The sequence below is a fragment of the Castor canadensis genome, chromosome 8, assembly GCF_047511655.1.
Source record: "Castor canadensis chromosome 8, mCasCan1.hap1v2, whole genome shotgun sequence".
Lineage (NCBI taxonomy): Eukaryota > Metazoa > Chordata > Mammalia > Rodentia > Castoridae > Castor > Castor canadensis.
In genome coordinates, this window is record NC_133393.1 from 5,279,002 (window position 1) to 5,295,770 (window position 16,769).

Sequence of the window (16,769 nt, forward strand, 5' to 3'; positions counted from 1 at the left end):
CTTCATTAATTCAAGTAATCAGCTTTCTTTACCCAATCCGGATTTTCTCTGTTGACTGGGAGAAAGATTTTCTTACTACCAGGCCTAACTCCCGCCCCGCCCATCGCCCCGCCCATCGCCCCGCCCATCGCCCCGCCTCCCGCGAGCACGGCCCTTCGGCTCCTCCCTAAGCACGCGTGCGCGGGCCCCCTTGCAGCCCCGCCCCTCGGGCGCTAAACCACGCCTCCCTTCTGCACCGCCTCCTTTCCCCGCCCCCCGCCCGCAGTCTATAAAACCTGGAGCTTCGGATCGTGTCCTGGAGTTGCGAGCCAGCGGACGCGGACACTGGGCATGCTCGGAGGCGGCGCAGGTTTCGGTCACAAGTAGGAAGCCTGTGCACGACACCGTCAAAGAGAAGCGGGAGCCGCCGCCGCCCCGCGGCCTTGGGGACCGCGGTCGCCGGGCGAGACTCCTGCCTCTGTCCGCCGGACCCCGGTCTGTCACCTGGGCTGGAGGACCACCTCCCGAGGAGCCGGAACGGACAGGAGCCCCCCCCCGTTTTCCCTCCCTCAGTCCGTGGCCGAGAGCACCCCCGGGGTGGAGCAGCTGCCGCCTCCTGCGGGCCGCTGAGTGTCCTGCCCGCGCCCCGCGCCCGGAGCGAGCGGCCGCTGGCGCCGCGGGCAGGGGGCGGCCATGGGGCTGCTGTCCCAGGGCTCGCCGCTGAGCTGGGAGGAGACCCAGCGCCACGCCGACCATGTGCGGCGGCACGGCATCCTCCAGTTCCTGCACATCTACCACGCCGTCAAGGACCGGCACAAGGACGTGCTCAAGTGGGGCGACGAGGTGAGCGCCCCACCACCCGCGTGCCTTTGTCCCGCCAGGCCGGCCCCGCTCCCCGCACTGCGCCCCGGGGTCCTTGGCCGCCATCTCCAGGGCTGTGCGCGCCTGCTAGCCACGCTCCTGTCTGTCTCTCGGTCTGTCAGTCTCTCCTTCGTTCACTCATTTTGGGAGGTTTCCCCCTCCTCCAGTAAGAGCGCATCGGGCGCTGGGAAGGGTAAGCGTGCAGCCAGGGGTGTCCGTGCGTCCGTGCGCCCGTGTGCGTGCACAGGTCCAGCGCATCACCACCTGCGGCCGCCGCCCGCCGTTCCGGCTCTGGCGATTGGTGTGAACAGCGCCAAGTGGTCCCCCAGGCTGCTTCTGTTAGAAATCAGGTCTCCAGGGTGTGTGTGTTGGTCCGCCCTCATCCAGGTGTTCGTTAAGCTTTGCTTACTTCCTCTCACCGCCCCTCCCCCCCCCCCGAACTTCATGGCTATAAATTGAAACAAAGCAATTAGGAGGATAAGGACTGCAGCTGTTTTCCTAAAGGAGGCGGAAGCTTCCTGACGCCGTTGCTATGTAAGTGGCAGTGCTTACAGTGTCAGAGTTAGGGTGCTGGTGTCTTTTTCCCGGGACAGATGCTGCAGCTAAACTCTACCAGCCAGTGCTGCCACATGTGTTCTGCCTCTGAGGGCATCTCTCTGGATCCTCAGAATGTTGAGGTGTTTATTGGGATGCTTTGGAGTGGTGCTATCCCAGTGCAGAAATACCCCCTTGCAAAAAGTTATCCTTTCTCGAAGATTGGTAGATAGTTCTGTTTCCTACAGCTTGATGGAATTGTGCTTTGTTTAAATTAGACAAGTATAATGATTAGAAATTTACATTTATACAAAAACGGCCCATCACATTTTGGACAGAAAAGGAAGCACAACACTATTTCAGTTTTAATGTAAAAGTCGGTGTTTCTTTACCGCACTGATACTTACATACTCAACTTGTATCAATCCAAGGAGGTCAGGGATAGCCTGCTTCTTGTCAGCTGTTTCGCCCTAAGGCCTGAGCTTGTGCCTGGTGTGGTTAGCACTATTTAACGTTCACATGGTAAGAAACTAGCAATTCTCAAGCAACTAAAAGTTGAAGTTTTACATGTGCCTGTTTTGACGTTTAACTAGGACAGTTTCTCCAGTTGGCAGGAAGAGCATTTAGAACTACCTGTTTTAAGTGACTTGTAGCGTTGAGTAAACTGGATGGGGAGGGAGGAGCTGAAGAATAGCACTTAAAGTACAGTGCAGATGTTTCCATTTTGACAGGCCAAAAGATTAAGGGGAGTGGAGAAGAGTGGCAACAGAACTCCTGTTCTGTTTCTATATGGGGAGAAAATTTGGCCTAGCATTTCAGCCAGGTAACGCTTCTCGAAAAGATGGTGATGTTGAGAAATTCAGCCTTCAGTGTCATAATACTCTAATAAAAATGGACTATATAGCATGGCTCTTACACTAAAGTAGGTTAAGGTGTTCCATGAAAACATAGTGACTGTTGAAACTGCCCGCTCAGATTTCTCGTTCCAATGAAATACAAAGCTATAAATTGATTTTATTTTCCCCCTGCCTGCCAGTGTTGAAAGTCCAGTTGGAAATAATGCAGCCTAACATGGGAAGAATTAAGATTATGAAAACTGCCCAGATGGTTAGGAAAAGAAGACACCCTGCCCTCCTTTTCAGAAGTGCCATTTTAGTGTCCCTCTCCCAACCTGGACCTGTGGGGTACAGTTCCTAATTCTTCGTTGAGGTACTTCTGAATCTCTGTGGGCAAAGAGCATGACCTTTTCAGGGGTCTCAGCCTACGTATGTGCTGAAGCCTCTGACCCTCTAGCCTCACCCTGAGTAATCACCTCTCAGGAGGAAGGTAGGACATGATTTTTCCAGTTACAAGTCATGATCCATTAGTGGTTTGATAAATAAATTTGAACCCCAACCAAGACTCCTTTTTTGATGGTAATAACACTTAACATGAGATCTATCTTCTTAGCAAATTTTAAGTGTACTATCCAGTATTGTGAACTGCAGAAACAATGTCATACCAGTCACTGGAATGTGTTCACCTTGCATAATTGAAACTGTTTGTTGATTCTTTATCCTAGCCCCCCATAACCACTGTTCTACTGTCTAACAGTAGCATTTTAAATATTTTAGAATCTCGTATAAGTGAAATAATACAATATTTGTCCTGTGATAGGTTTATTTCACTTAACATATCTTCGAGGTTCATCCAATTTGTCACATATTGGAGGATTTCTTCTTAAGGCTAAATAATATTCCATTGTTTCTTTATATCAAATTTTCTTTATCCATTCTTTGAGTGAACATTTAGGTTTCTACATCTTGGCTACTGTGATTAGTGCTGCAGTGAACATTGGAGTGCAAATACCTCTGTCAATGAGGACTTCCAAAAATTAAACTGATACTCTTCATTCTATTCCATTTTATCATTTATAGTAGAATATCATGTTTGACTTTTATACTTGATAGAGTGAACAGGGTTGTGTTGCATATGAATTATTTCTTCCTGTGATTCTCAGTTAAAGGAGTTCAAAAGCCAAAGTCTCGGATTTGTGGTGGAAGGCTTCTGTGACAAGGTGAGCCTCGTGAAAAAGAGCCAAAGGTTAGCACGAGTCCTTGCACACAGTAGGCACTCATCATTGCGTACACTGAATGGTCAGAGTTGCAGCATCAGCCTGCAAGTGACTTGCCTGTGTGCAGAGCTGGGAGATAGCCAAGAAACAGGCTGAGCAGATAAAAGCAGAGAGAGGTGTGGTGTGTGGTGTGGACCCTGGAGATGAAGAATAACCCTGCAAGACAGAAAGTAGTGTTTGCCTGTGATACATTGGACAGCACGGGTCTCCCACCAAATGTTGTCTTTCATGGTTTGATGTTGAGCTTCCAGCACTTGGCTTAAAGACATACATAACCCCCGCCTTCTCTTAGAACTATTGTGGGTGATTGGAAGGCAGCCCGCCAGTTTAGAAATTCTCAACCTCACTTACTAGGACTGTTTTTATATATCTCCACACCAGAAAGAACCTGGATTTTGGGTTCAATTTGTGTTCAAGTCCAAGGTCTGTCAAACTGCTGCGTGATTTTTAAACCTGAGTTTCCTCATTTAGAAAATGAAAGGATTGGATCTTACCTCTTCCAGCTTGTATAATTTGAATAAATACAGTTTGAGTAAGATTTTTAATAATGTACCTATTTTAAAACAGAATATTAAGTTTTTGAAATTCACATGGAGATGCCACCAGCCATTGTGGTAAAATAGTTTATATTATAAAGGCCAGAGGGTGCTGGCTTTTGGGAACTCAAAAGTATTCTCTGTGAGAACCTTACAGATAATAGGTAGGTTCCAAGATCAGCCCGTGGATGCCCGTTTCACATATAATCTGACAGGTGCTAAGCCCGGCCACCACTTTTATGGGGAATAAAAGTTCTGACTCCTAGGTGCCACAGAAATACCTCATTCTACCCCAGGATGGGGCTTGTGAGGGAGCGGTGAGGTAGATATTTCGGGGATCCTCTGTTGCCTGAAGGAATGCAAAAAAGTAAGGACAAGCACTATTTTGGCATAGCCCTGCACAATTTTCAAATAAAGATTTTGTTTATAACTTGGTGTGTGAACATTAAACAAAAAGCCAGGCATGATTCCAGCCTTGAGACAGGAGGATCACAAGTTTGAGGCCAGCCTGGGCTGCATATGGAGACCCTGTCTCAAATGACCACCAACAAAAACAATCATGAGAGACCGATGTAGGTAGGAATCTGCAATGCAAGTATGGTAATAAATTCCACTCTTGATTTTCCTTTGTGATCACACCATTGTGAGCTGCTAGGCCTTTTCAGCTTCCTAGTGGCAGAGTTGCTATCAGAATGAAATCTGTCTGGCTCCAGGTCCATTTCTTAAACACATTACTCCAGGTTGTGGATTATTTGCAGTACATGAGATTTCAATCCTCCTTTTACAGTGTTGAGGCTGTACAGGTTCTAGAATTGTCAGGAGACAGCACTTAACATCATCATATATGAAAATGTCACCATGAAACTTATTATACAAATCTTTTTTCTCAAGTTTTAGTAGAAAAAAAAAAAACAAACCACGGTTCTGAGAAAGGCAAGTGGTTATCTTCTAGTTCAGAAAAATCCATGTGAACTTTGAGAGGAAAATTTGTGTGGTGCCTTTAGTATTTATGAGTGCGCTAACATGGATAAAACCAGTAAAACTGAGATGGACTTATTAAGGGCTGGATCATCATCTATTGAGTTTGAACAAAAAATTGGCCCATATTAGGTTTTAGAATGCTTACTTGACTATTTAGAAAATGTATACCTTATAAAATAAATTTATGCTTCTAAAACATATAGTTTAAATGTAGAGTAGGCAAAAGCATAGTCCTTTGAATCTAAGTGGGGGTTTTTGTGTGGCTTTGGACAAATTGCTGTGTCTACCAACCTCAGTTTTGCCACCTGTAGAGCAGGAACAGTAATACCTTCCTTGTAGGATTATAGTGAGATTAAATGAGGTAATGTTTACAGAGGTGATTTGCCAGGATCTAGACTGTTACATAGATACATTCATAAGCAATACTTAAAATGTTTACTTGGGAATTTAAATATACCCAATATATCTCATTTAAACAGCCATGGTCACTGGGGAGTGAGGCCTTCCACGTACAGAGTTTTTCCCCAATTAATTGAATTTGCATAGTCAGATACAGCTGTATGCCATGACCTCAGTAATTTTCATAGAATTTTCTAGATTACATTTCAAAGTCTAAATTGCATTTTCAAAGTACATTTGACTTAAGATATTGAGCAGAAATCATTTCTTAATAAAAGACTCAGGTTTCGTCTGTGGGTCATTGTATGTTCTGTAGCACAAGCAAAGTTGTTGCATCTATTTGTCTGTTAGCTGTCACTGGACATCACTTCAACACCTTTATTAAACAGTGAAGTAAGGAAAACAACCAGTCATGGTTGGAGCCTTCTGGTGCCTTTTTTGTTTTGTTTTTTTCTCCAAAGGTACCCTTTTTTTGGCCTTTTTTGAAGGTTAGGAAACCGAGTAGCAGGAATGAATGGAGGCTGAGATTTAACTAGTCAAATATGAGCTTGACTACTACTTCTGGTGTTCAGCTCATTTTTGGTGGTTTGTTGTGTTTCGTTCTGCTCTTCTTGTGTTATATAGTTTTGTGTGGATGTTCTTTTTAAACCAATTTAATTATACTTTGCATACAAAATTAATATGTATCCATTTACTTTACAATATATACAACCAGTTATCTGCCACCACAGTCAAAACATAAAATCACGGGTGCACAAACACACACAAAAGAAAACATAGGTAAAACACTTCTGTCATCCCCCAGGGGTTCCCTCCTGTAGTTGGCAGAGAATCTGTGGTCTTTAGATAAAGAGAAGCGAAGGCACTCTAGACAGAAGAGCGTAACGGAGCAGGGAGGGTGAGAAATGCCACGTGTGAAGGTTTACGTGCACTTGGTGGTGTAAGTGCAGTGACCAGGCATGGCCAGTTTATAGAGGTCTTTGTATGATTCTGAATAAGTAGAGTTTTGCTGTACTTTAAAAAGCATGAGGTTGATTGAGTGGGATAAAATGGTTTTATTAGTCCTGTATACTTGGCCTCCCCGGAAAGTCTTTCTGGACTCGAGAATCAGTCTGTATAACTCTGCCATATCATTATTGTATTCTCCGTGCAAAGATCCTGCTGTCTAGAAGAGGTACTAGCAGTACTGAGAATTACAGCTCAGGGCTATACTACCTGCCTGCCCACCTTGAGTGAAGCCTTGCCTGGATTCAGACCCCAGCAACCCCCTAATCCCCCCCCCCCCCAAGAAAAAGAGGTAGAAGAGATATTAGCAAATTCATTTATTGATACTCTGGGTAGCTACATTCTAAAGCATAAACATAGGTATAAGGTTCAGTAAAACCCCGTATCTTAAGAAAAGATGTCACAATATTGAGCTCTGAATTTGACTGTACGGGGCATTGTCAGTGTTGCTGAGCTTGCATGAATGCTCACGCATGTTAACAGCTTTATACTGAGGTATAATTGACAAAAAGCAAGTTCTCTTTATTTAAATTTGTAATTTGATAAGTTTTTGTTCTGATTTTTGGTGCTGTGAATTGAAGCCAGGACCTTACACCTGCTGAATGTGTGCTGTACCACTGAGCTACATCCCCAACCCCCGATAAATTTTGATAAATGTAGCTATTTGTGCCATCACAGCAGCCAAGGTAAACAACAGTAAATCAACCATTAACCTTCTTTCTGGCATTATGGCTTCGTTTGCATTTCTGGATTTTTGCATCCAGGAAGTCCTTTTTTTTTTTTTTTTCCTCTTCTAAAGACTTGGGTTCTCATGCTGCTTAGACTAGCCCCAAACTCCTGGGCTCAAGCGATCCTCCTGGCTTAGCCTCCTAAGTAGCGAGGACTACAGGTGTGTGCCATCACACACATTGTCTGACTTTTAGCTGCATAAATCTTTTGAAATTCATCCATATTGTGTAATATATCAGAATTTACTCATTTTAATTATTGGATACTATTCCTTTCTGTAACTACACCACAGTTTATCAGCCATTTGTGTTGTACCCAGTTTTTAGCTACTACAAATAAAACTTCTTTGAACATTAACATACAGATTCTTATGTGGACTCATGCTTCCCTTTATCTTGTGTGTCTTATCTTTTAAGGAAACTGCCAAACTTTTCCAAAGTGGTTGTGCCATTTTTGCATTCTCACGGGGGTGCGAGGACTCTAACCCACTCAGCTGGTGAGAGTCCACCCTGTCCCAGCAGGTATGAGGTCTCATGCTGAATCTTAAGGAGGGCCTTCTGAAGATCTGAGGTTTTGTCATTTGGTTTTGAACTGCATGCCTACAGATACATTTCTGCCATTTTAACAATTTTATAGTTCTGTCATTTAACTCTGTGTGTGTGTGTGTGTGTGTTGCTGTGGATTGAATTTAGGGCCCTAGGGCCCTGTGCCTGCTAGGCAGGTACTTTTAACAATTCCTAAGTGTGTCAGTATGCTGTACAACATGAGGAAGTCAGAAAATGCATATGAGAAACGTCAGAATCCATTTCCTTGCTTTGCCATCTATTGGACTTTGCATTTTCCCTGAAATAACATGCTTTAATGGCTCCTGGAAAAGTGATCTAATTACAAAGCCGTAGAGAAGAGATTCCAGAAACTGTGTGGGCTTTAGCTTCTTAAATAGACCTATCTGGGCCTTACAACTTTTCTATAACAAGCAAGATGGACTGCAAGTTGTGTCCTTCATAAAAACTGACACTTAGACTTTGCATACAGGTGGCAAAACACTAAAGACTTTTTCCATGGTAGATTACTTTTAAATTAGGACGTATTTATTGAGTACCTCCTGTATGCTTCCTGCCTAAGTCAGGAGAATGAGAGGGAAAAAACCTCTCTGCCTTTGAAGAATCCAGTAGGGTGGGGAGAGCAGGAGAAACGGCAGGAGGGAGGAGAAAAGGGGTTTGCTCTATATCTCATGGTCCTAGGGATCTTGTAGGCTGGGAAGGGCTTCTGGTGAAATCTCGAAAGGGAGGCTGAGAAGTCAAGGAAAGGGCATGTACAAATGTGAGACCATGAAGGAGTGCTGGCTAGTGTGGCTTTGACATAGGGCCAAAGCAGGGCATGGGATGCCTGGAGGATGAGGCTAGGAAGGCTGGTTGAATCCAGGTTACTTACAGTACTTTATAACATGCCATGAGGAGACATGGTAGTGTAACTCCAAAAGCAATACGAGGGTCTTATTTTGGTAGCGTGTGAAAAATGGGTTAGGAGGGATCATAGAAACAAGAAGCCTGCACTGTGGGACATAGTCTTTACCAGAACAGAAAGGAGGGTCTGGTCCAAGGCACTAGAGGTAAAGAATTGTGCAAACTCAAAAGATACTCAACAAGTGGACATGTCTTTCACTCAGGTTTGGATATTCCAGTTTAAAGTCCTTTAAGGAAACCAGGTGGACAGTGGAGAGCAGGAGCTGAGCAACACCTGAGCTTGTTGGGTTTGCCAGCACAGCTATTGATGGTGGCTAAAAGGCAAGATGGAGAGTGCGGTAACACAGAAGTGCTGGCTGAACTTCAGAGCCCCATAGATGTGCACTTCAGGGACAGGAATGTAGCCTGGGTCCCAAGAGGAACAGTGTGCAGGCATGCAGGAAGAATGATGGAAGACTTTCAAGAGGTCGGGAAGAATGAGAACTGAGGTGAAGCTACTGGATTTGCCAGTTGGGCAGGCATGGGAGGCTCTCTAACATCCTATCTAGAATGAATAAAGGACTTGGAAAGAGCAAAAATTGATTGCTGGCCAAAATTAATTCCACAAACCCTTACTTGTTTTTATGGTTCCTGTGGTCCTCAAAATCTTGATTATAATTTTAGAAGAAAACAGAGTGGAGAAGCATGTATTTGGGTTGTTAAAGTGGTGTTTCTGTGGCTACTGAGTCGCTGCCCATATATGCTGAAACTGATTGTACTGGATTGAGTCAGTTAGAATGGTGATCCCAACTCCTCACTGAAGGCTGTGTTTCTGTGTAGAGGGTGGAGAAGGAGCTGGGATTAGCGCAGTGACAGAGTGCTCTGCTAGCACACCCGAAGTCCTGGGTACCGATCGAGAACAGAACAGAAGAGAGGAGTAATGAGACTCAACTTTCTAGCCAAAAGAGACAGATTTTCGTTTGCTTGCTTGTTTTGTAGTGCTGACTATGGAACCTAGGGCAGGGCCTCATTCATGCTAAGGAAGAACTCTTACCAGCTCTGAGAGTTCATTTTGGATACATCTTTATAAATAACCAAAAAACTTGGTTATCTGGATTGGGCTGGCCTCAGTTCATATGGGCCTACTCTGTTAGGCTCTATTTAGAGAACCTTCTGTATTCTCAGGGTTTTGTGTCTATTATGGTTGGGATTTGGTAGTTGAACTAATTTCCACAATAAGATTACAAAAGAACCTCCAAAACATGTTCCTGATTACATAACTCTGTAAACATACAGAGTCTTTGTTCCCCTCCTGCCAGATCTTCTTTTTCCATTGAGTTAATTCCTTTCTTTTGAACTAAGTGCTGATTTAGCAGAATTGAAATAAAAACCCTAAGGTGAGAGACTCCATGACTCTTCCTGAAAACTGTTAAGAATCTGTGAGTATGCTTACATTTGAATTAACTACAGGAGTCATAAATTGGGGTTTCCAGAGTTTCAAAAAGGTAGGAAAGGTCAAGTATCTCTGAAAGCTGGCTGGCATCTCTCTGAAGTGGTTTAAAAAGAGTTAGGGATTGCATCGTGACCTTAAAGCTAAGAAAGTTAACATTCAAAAAAAATCCTCATAAAGGATATTCTCTGAGACCAGTGTCAGGCAGATGTAAAGAGTTTAGCTCTATGGATGTGCTGTGCCCTTCCTTCTCCTCTTCAAATGTCACACTTCACCCAGATCAGGTACTTAGAGCTGTGTTCTCATGTAGCACACTTTCAGCTGTCCTGACTCTGCTAGCGTGGGAGGACTCTGTCTTGCCGTGGGGGTGTTGTGTTGTAGTCTACTGAGTCTCCTACTCAAATAGAGCAAGAACTAGGAAGTGAACCAAAGTCCTCTGAGCACAAAGTTTGTGCACTTTACTCCCAGAAGCCCTTACCTCAGATCACTTACTTTACACAGTTCTTGTGGGTCTGGTCATCCTGCAGGAAATCAACAGAGGTGGAAATAAGAGGGACTAATCCAGAGAGCAACTGCAAAAAGCAGGTCTACATCTGGCCACCCCATGTGTCTCCAAGGATCTTATTCTGTGGTAATTCTAGTTAAAGAAATAAATTATTAATGAAGTCTAAAGCCCTAATAAAAAGTGCAAGCATGTTTAGTGTTTTCTCACTGACAGCAGAAGGGGATGTCAATTTCAGAGTCCCCCTTAGGTTCATAAAACTTTGTAAGAGGGCTTGTGTTCTAAAGGGGCAATCTATTCCCCAATAAAATGAGCTGATGGCAATGCAGAGTAGACCATGTTTTGTATTTGATACTGCTGTGGTGGCTCCCCTTAGGGGCAGGGTTGGGAGGGGATCAGTGTTGTGGGGTCAGTAAGGATCTCACTGAAGAGGTAGTACTTGACCATTCAGCTCTGAAGGGCAGAGGTCAAATCTTAACAGAGGAAACAGAAGTGTTCCAAAGGATCTGAAGTGATTGTTGGAGAAACAGAAAAAGGCCATTGTGGCTGCTGCATAGTGGGAAGGGGGTCAGAATGAAGGAGGCTGAGACGATCAGCCCTAATGCTCTTGGCAGAAGTGCTAGAGTTTTGTGTGAGTCATTGGAGCGTTTCAGAGCGGGAATGAGGGACCTGGGGACTGACCGATTGCATCTGGGCAGTATTCCATATTAGTAACTTTCACTGTTAACCAAGACCAGCACACATAAAACATGCTGGGTGAAATAGGGACATATTTCTCTTCTGGATTGCAACAAATACATGTATTTGCAGTGTCAATGACAACCTACTGTGGCCACTAAGGGTTGTAACCAGCCTTCGAAAAACACTCCAAGCATCTGCCTCTGCCAGTGTATCACTGCACTAGAAAATAATAACCACCAACATCTGAGCAGTGTTGTGTGCCTGCTGCTGCTTTAGTGTGTTCCATGCTTTGTTTCACGTAGTTCTTCCCAGGGGCCATGGGGTTAGTATCACCCTTATTTTACAAAAGGGAAAACCGTGGCATGGAGAAGTTGCCAGGGTTCAGGGTGCTGTCCTGCACTCTTTACGGCACCCCAGCCCCTGACACATTGCTGCTTAAATGCGCAAGAGGAAAAGAGCTCCCAGTTTTAGTAGGCTCCAACCAGAGATGAGGTTGAGGGTGGAAAGGGATGGGGTAGCCCAGGAAATGGCCTTTTATTTTTTTTAATAAAAATATGAATACATCTTAGAACCATAGATGCAGACCTAAGCATTTTTCATCACCAGATGGCCAGTCATTCTCAGTGAAATACCAGCACTCTCAAAATGACACTATTCATGGTATGCTTGGTAAATTTCTCGTTCCACAGGACAAATGCTAACAAATTCAGTAATGTGACTACAGCTTCCCAGATAATCTTCTGCTGGCAAGCCAGCCCTGTGAATAGGCAGATGCAGGACTAGCCCTCCATAAGAAAGTCAGGCTGACCTCACTTGGTAGTTATGCAGCCTGGGTGACCTCTTCCAGGGTAGCAGGAAGTCGGGAACTTTGAGATCTTTGAGAGGTTTTTGGTCCTTTAGCACAATTTCACATATGGCAGGGAAGGAACTTAATAAAGAGTCTATAAATTGTATAAATCAGATGAGAATTACTGTCAGTAGGACCTGCTGTAACAACCAGGTATAGCTCTTGAATGGGAACCTTGATGCTCCTTTTATGAGTTGTGATTAAGAAAGAGCATCTGCACTCAGACTCTTACAACATTGGAATGGCATTATACCCGAGACCCTTGAATCACTGCGTCCTGTTTCTGGGGATACGCTTAGGCCCCTGTGCACACAGGAGGCACTTTCGAGTTACAGTCCCTCTGTTTGAGCATTGGCTCTCAGTCTGTTTACAAAGCACCTCCCCACTTTGCTGGGTGATTTCATTACTGAGAACTAAAATCCTGAATTTCTCCTATTTTCCCATAGGAAATTCCCTTGAATTTAGGACAACCTAATGTCAGCTCTCAGGCACTGAGTGGTCACCCCAGGTGGAGGGCAGGTGTTCCTCTAGCAACAGCCATGATCCATGCTAAAGCCCTAACCTCCCTTGCAGCTAGAGGGGCCAGAGATTGTGCAGAGTCCTCACTCTCAAGGTCCTGTTCAGCTCAGGCTGCTGCAGGGCAGTTGATCAAAGCAGCCTCTGGGGACCAGGAACCCCTCCTTCTTATCCTCCACGTGGTGACGACTCTGGCAGGGGAGTGTATTCTCAGGAAAGAGCCAAGGAATTCGCTTTCCATAGAATTCAGAAGCTACAGTGCGAAAATGCAGGGGTTTTGCAGTAAATAAGAGCCACTTGTATTTACAGTTTTGTTTCTTTAAGAGGAAATGCCTCTGACTGGGCTGGGGTTTCTAATTGTGTAGTTCCTGTTGGCCAAAACAAACATCATATCAAAAACTTCACGTGCTACCTTTTCTGAGGTTAGTTTGTGTGAGACGATTGGTGAATTTTAAGAAACAGGGTAGGAGTCAGAAATTAAAACTGACCTATGCTGGAAATAAGTTGAATGACTTACAGATTAGCTCATGTAAATTCAGAGGCCCGGAAAACGAATGTCTTGCGCCATCTGTAAACTGTGAAAGAACAGATCTACATTCAAGGATTTCCTTGGTGCCATCAGTAGTGTCTCTGGGTAAAATCAATCCCAGGGTTCTGGTTTCTTTTGAATCTTAGTCCAAGGCATTCTGCAGTAACAGAAATGTCATTGTCCAGTAGGGACTAGAGAATTGAATTTTTGGTGAATTTAAAATTAGATAACCACCCTGTCCACATGTGCTCAGTGGTTACCATAATCACCACATGATTTTCAGTGAAGTGTCATTTTCCCCCTTTGTGAGAGTCACCACAGTTTTCCCTCCAACCCCCATTTTCATGCTCTCAAAGTCTGAATTTTTCACTTGCATTGATCACCAGTGTAAACATGTGAGAAATGTTTTCTCTGTGAGCCCATCTGACCCATGGAAGTAACTCCACCTAGTTGTATGGGAAATTCACTGCCTGTTGTGCAGTGTTAAAACTGAGATGACTGTTGTATGGAAAAAGCACCCTGCTCTGTAAGCTAAGTCTAGCATGCCAACAGAAGACCAGCTCAGGACAAGGCCATGTTTATTTTGGTTTCCAAATTTTTTTTTTCCCTGTCTTGGACTTGAACTTGGGGCCTTCTCCTTGAGCCACTCCTCTGGCCCTTTTTTGTGATGGGTATTTTCAAGATAGGGTCTCACGTACAACTTCCCCGGGCTGGCTTTGAGCCTCAGTCCTCCTGATCACTGCCTTCTGAGTAGCTAGGATTATAGGTGTGAGCCACCTGCATCCGGCTGGTTTCTAAAATACTAAACTTCCTCTAGAGTGTGTCATGCAGTTCTACAGTATGAATTCACATTTTAAAGTGGAGGGAGGAGGAGTAGCCATTTTCTCAAAATACATTAAATGATTTAGGAATTTGATATAAGTATAAATTGCCAAAACATTTCCTTTTTGAGAATAGAGAAATTTAACATCTCAACAGTTACCAGTGTAAGATACCTGTATATATCTATTACAGATATAAAAACACAGTACAGTTTCTACTTTGTAATTTCTTTTCTCCCCCAAAATGCCTAAATATGAACATCAGAACAGTGGTTATGATGTTTGTAATGTCATACCAGGCAGATAATATCTAACATGATGGTTCACCGTAAATCAAATTCTGAGCCATATCACATTTTATTACATCTATATTAGATTTCTTAGTTTTCCACTATTTTAATCACAGCTGCTCTTCAGGTCTTGGCATTTAGGTTTTCCCTACATAATTATGGGTGATTAAGAATTAAACAGTATCACTTTGGCTAGCACCTTTGGGTGCTCCAAGTTTGGGGATATGGAAATGGTGCAATCTTACTTGATGGCTGAGAGTGCTCGGAAACACTGGTCATTAATATTTCTGTGAAGAAACAGGCTTCTGGTCCTGAACTTTTTAGCACTTATAATCTAGAGGGGGACTGTTGTGGCCTGATGTGGGGGGGCAGTTTATCTGCACCCCTAAAGTCAGCAGCCCCCAGGGGAGTCGGGTGCATGAGACAGTCTGTGGGTTGCATTTATGCTTGAAGTATCTGTAGACCCTTGCCCTGGCCAGTACCCTTTCCATCAGCTGAAACTTAAATGCACTGCCTCTGACTTGTTAGCCTGACTCAACCCTGCTGTTAGATATGCCCAGCTCTGCTTGGTCATTTGGAGCACTCACCCAGATAGTTTATGTATTTTATGTAATTGGCCTACTCTCCAGCTAGCATGTAATCCTAAGAACAGGAGCAACATCTGCCTGACTTCTCAGTGTTCCCAACACCTGTTCAGCACAGGGCTTTGTTGAGGGTGAAAGACAAAGGGAGTGGTGCTGTGTGGAGGGTGGCAAGGCAGTGTGCGTGGCACCGTTTGCATCTGCTGTCACTAGAGCCTGACCCTCAAGGTGGCTGACCTTGTTTGGCATGTAGTATATGAAGAAAATGGGGTCTGTAAAGTGATCAAAACTGTTGCATAGGCTGGTGGAATGCAGCCAGCTATGGAATGAAGGGCTGGCCCTGACCCTTCAAGTGCAGTAAGGTGACGAACCCTGCCCTGCATCCCCACTCCTCCTGGGCTGTTAGGTGGAGCCCTTCGCTGTCCAGCTGCCTCGACCTGACCACCTGCAGCCAGACCCTTGTCATCAGGAGTCTTATCCCACTCTCCACGAGGATGTGGCACCCTGTGGCTCCTTGTCCATCGAGAGTTTGATGATGGGTTAATTCTCTCCAGAGGTCAGGTGTGCTGTGTTAAACACTTTGGAGAGAGGAAGTTCCTCAGTTCTGTTTACATACAAACCGGCAAAGGAGCTTTCTCAAAGTATAATGGCCCCAGCGGGAACTGCCTATAATGTCTTTGAGCCTACACAACTAGATTATTTCCTAATTAAGGTACTGTTTTTACCTCTAGGGAGTAGAAATTCATAAGTTAGGGTTTCATAAAATGCCTAGTCATACCTCAAATTCTAAGCTCCCAGAGACCCTTACCCTCAAGGAAGAATATACAAATGTGTAATGCTAAGGAAAAAGAAAAAGTTTTTTGTTTTGTACTACTGGTAAGTGCCATTTAAATACTTTAACATAAACTAATAGTACTATTACTTGTTGTTTTGAACTTTAATACCACAAGTATTTTGCTGTGTATCTGTTCTGTATTCAGTCTTATGCCAAGCTCTTACATCACCCTCAATTAAGATTCCTTATTTTTATTGGTTTAATTTCAGATGAACATAAAGCACCTCACCTTGTTCAAACCTGCCTTAAGTGACTTAAGGGTAATTGTGATAATTGTGTCCAAGTGGTTCCTAGCAACACTGTATAACACATAAGCCAATAACAAACATAAATCTTTGTTTGTCATTGTCCTTGATTCAATAGCTCAGAGACATTGGAGACTGTGTCTTTGTCCTTAATTCAGCAGCCCAAAGATATTGATGACTTTTATTCTAGAAGGATCAAGTTTACCCTTTACCAAAAGTCCACAGACTGGTTTGTAGAGAAAGTAGTGCACATTTAAAATATGAGTGACCTGCAAAATAGTCCCATTCTCTGCTGTGCAAAAGCAGAACTGATGAGTGCTAAATAGTGGTGTCCCTAGCCCCTTGTAGGGAGTTGTCATCTGTGCTATGGAAAATAGATGTTGGTGTTGTTTTCTTCCCGCCCCCTTCCAAGAGGATATATTAATTACAGGAAATTGAATTAGTCACTTTACAACTTGTTTATGATGTTTTTGAGGTATGTGCATTCAGAAGTGTGTATACAGACAATCCACATAGAGGTGTTGCTGGAATTCTGGGCTTAGAGCCTGTTTAGGTTTGGAAGCTGATATGGCAGTCCTCCCGTCTTGGGGGAAATGTCCCAAGGCCCCCAGTGATGCCTGAAGGCAGGCACAGTATTAAGCTCTGTCTTTACTGTGTGTTTCCTACAGGTATGTATGTGTAATAAAGTTTAATTTATAAATTAGGCACAGTGAAAGAGTAATAAGAATAACTAATAATAAAACAATAACAGTATGCTATCATGATAGTTATACAACTGGTTCTCTCCAGAGTTAAGACAAATACAAGTTTTTGGACTACGGTAACTCTATCTGCAGAAGGCAAACCCTCACTCACCTACAGTGGACTGCTGTATGTTTCATCCTTGAAAT

The 16,769-nt window shown here is 43.9% G+C and overlaps 1 protein-coding gene across 3 annotated transcripts in view; it reads left to right on the top strand.

The window, feature by feature from the left end:
- Positions 1 to 300: 300 nt before the first annotated feature.
- The window catches only part of Gclc (glutamate-cysteine ligase catalytic subunit), a 39,494-nt gene continuing 23,025 nt past the window's right edge, over positions 301 to 16,769 (top strand). For all 3 annotated transcript variants that reach the window (XM_020184934.2, XM_020184935.2, XM_074081919.1), the window contains exon 1: positions 301 to 822. In XM_020184934.2, coding sequence (XP_020040523.1) covers positions 673 to 822 — 150 coding nt within the window. In that variant the 5' untranslated portion in view covers positions 301 to 672. The remainder of the gene's footprint in view (positions 823 to 16,769) is intronic.